At 36.6% G+C, this 402-nt stretch overlaps 1 protein-coding gene across 1 annotated transcript in view; it reads right to left on the bottom strand.

Annotated features, from left to right (window-relative positions):
* Positions 1 to 293: 293 nt before the first annotated feature.
* The window catches only part of tsga10 (testis specific, 10), a gene marked incomplete at both ends in the record, with an annotated part of 12,640 nt that continues 12,531 nt past the window's right edge, over positions 294 to 402 (bottom strand). Inside the window, one exon of the mRNA XM_080835317.1 lies at positions 294 to 324. Within this exon, the coding sequence (XP_080691443.1) occupies positions 294 to 324 (31 nt within the window). The remainder of the gene's footprint in view (positions 325 to 402) is intronic.

Here is a 402-nt window from a genome sequence, read left to right as displayed (position 1 = left end):
GAGAGACAGAGACAGAGAGAGAGTGACAGACAGACAGACAGACAGACAGACAGACAGACAGTGGACTGGAAAATGTTCAGTATCTTAGATACTTTGGAGTATTTACCAATCACTGAAAGCTTAAGTAAACAGTATAAAATACCTGCAATTTATTGAGGAGGGTTTATAATCACATAGCATTCAGACACAATAATGTTTTGGAAGTTCATATCTCATTCATAGAAAATAACAGATGTAAAAAAGTACAAAACTTCAAGAATGTAACTACTGTGAGTAACTGAAAGAAGAGGTGCTCAATCATACAGGTCCCGAAGTACTGTACTCCTGTAGTGAGAAATCCACACAACACAGAGAAGATATGTTAACATGTTGCTACAGTACTTAGCATGTACAACAACTCAA

The sequence above is a fragment of the Sprattus sprattus genome (assembly GCF_963457725.1).
Source record: "Sprattus sprattus genome assembly, chromosome: 3".
NCBI lineage: Eukaryota > Metazoa > Chordata > Actinopteri > Clupeiformes > Clupeidae > Sprattus > Sprattus sprattus.
Note: the sequence above shows the minus strand (reverse complement) of the source record. Positions and strands in the feature narration are given on the sequence as shown.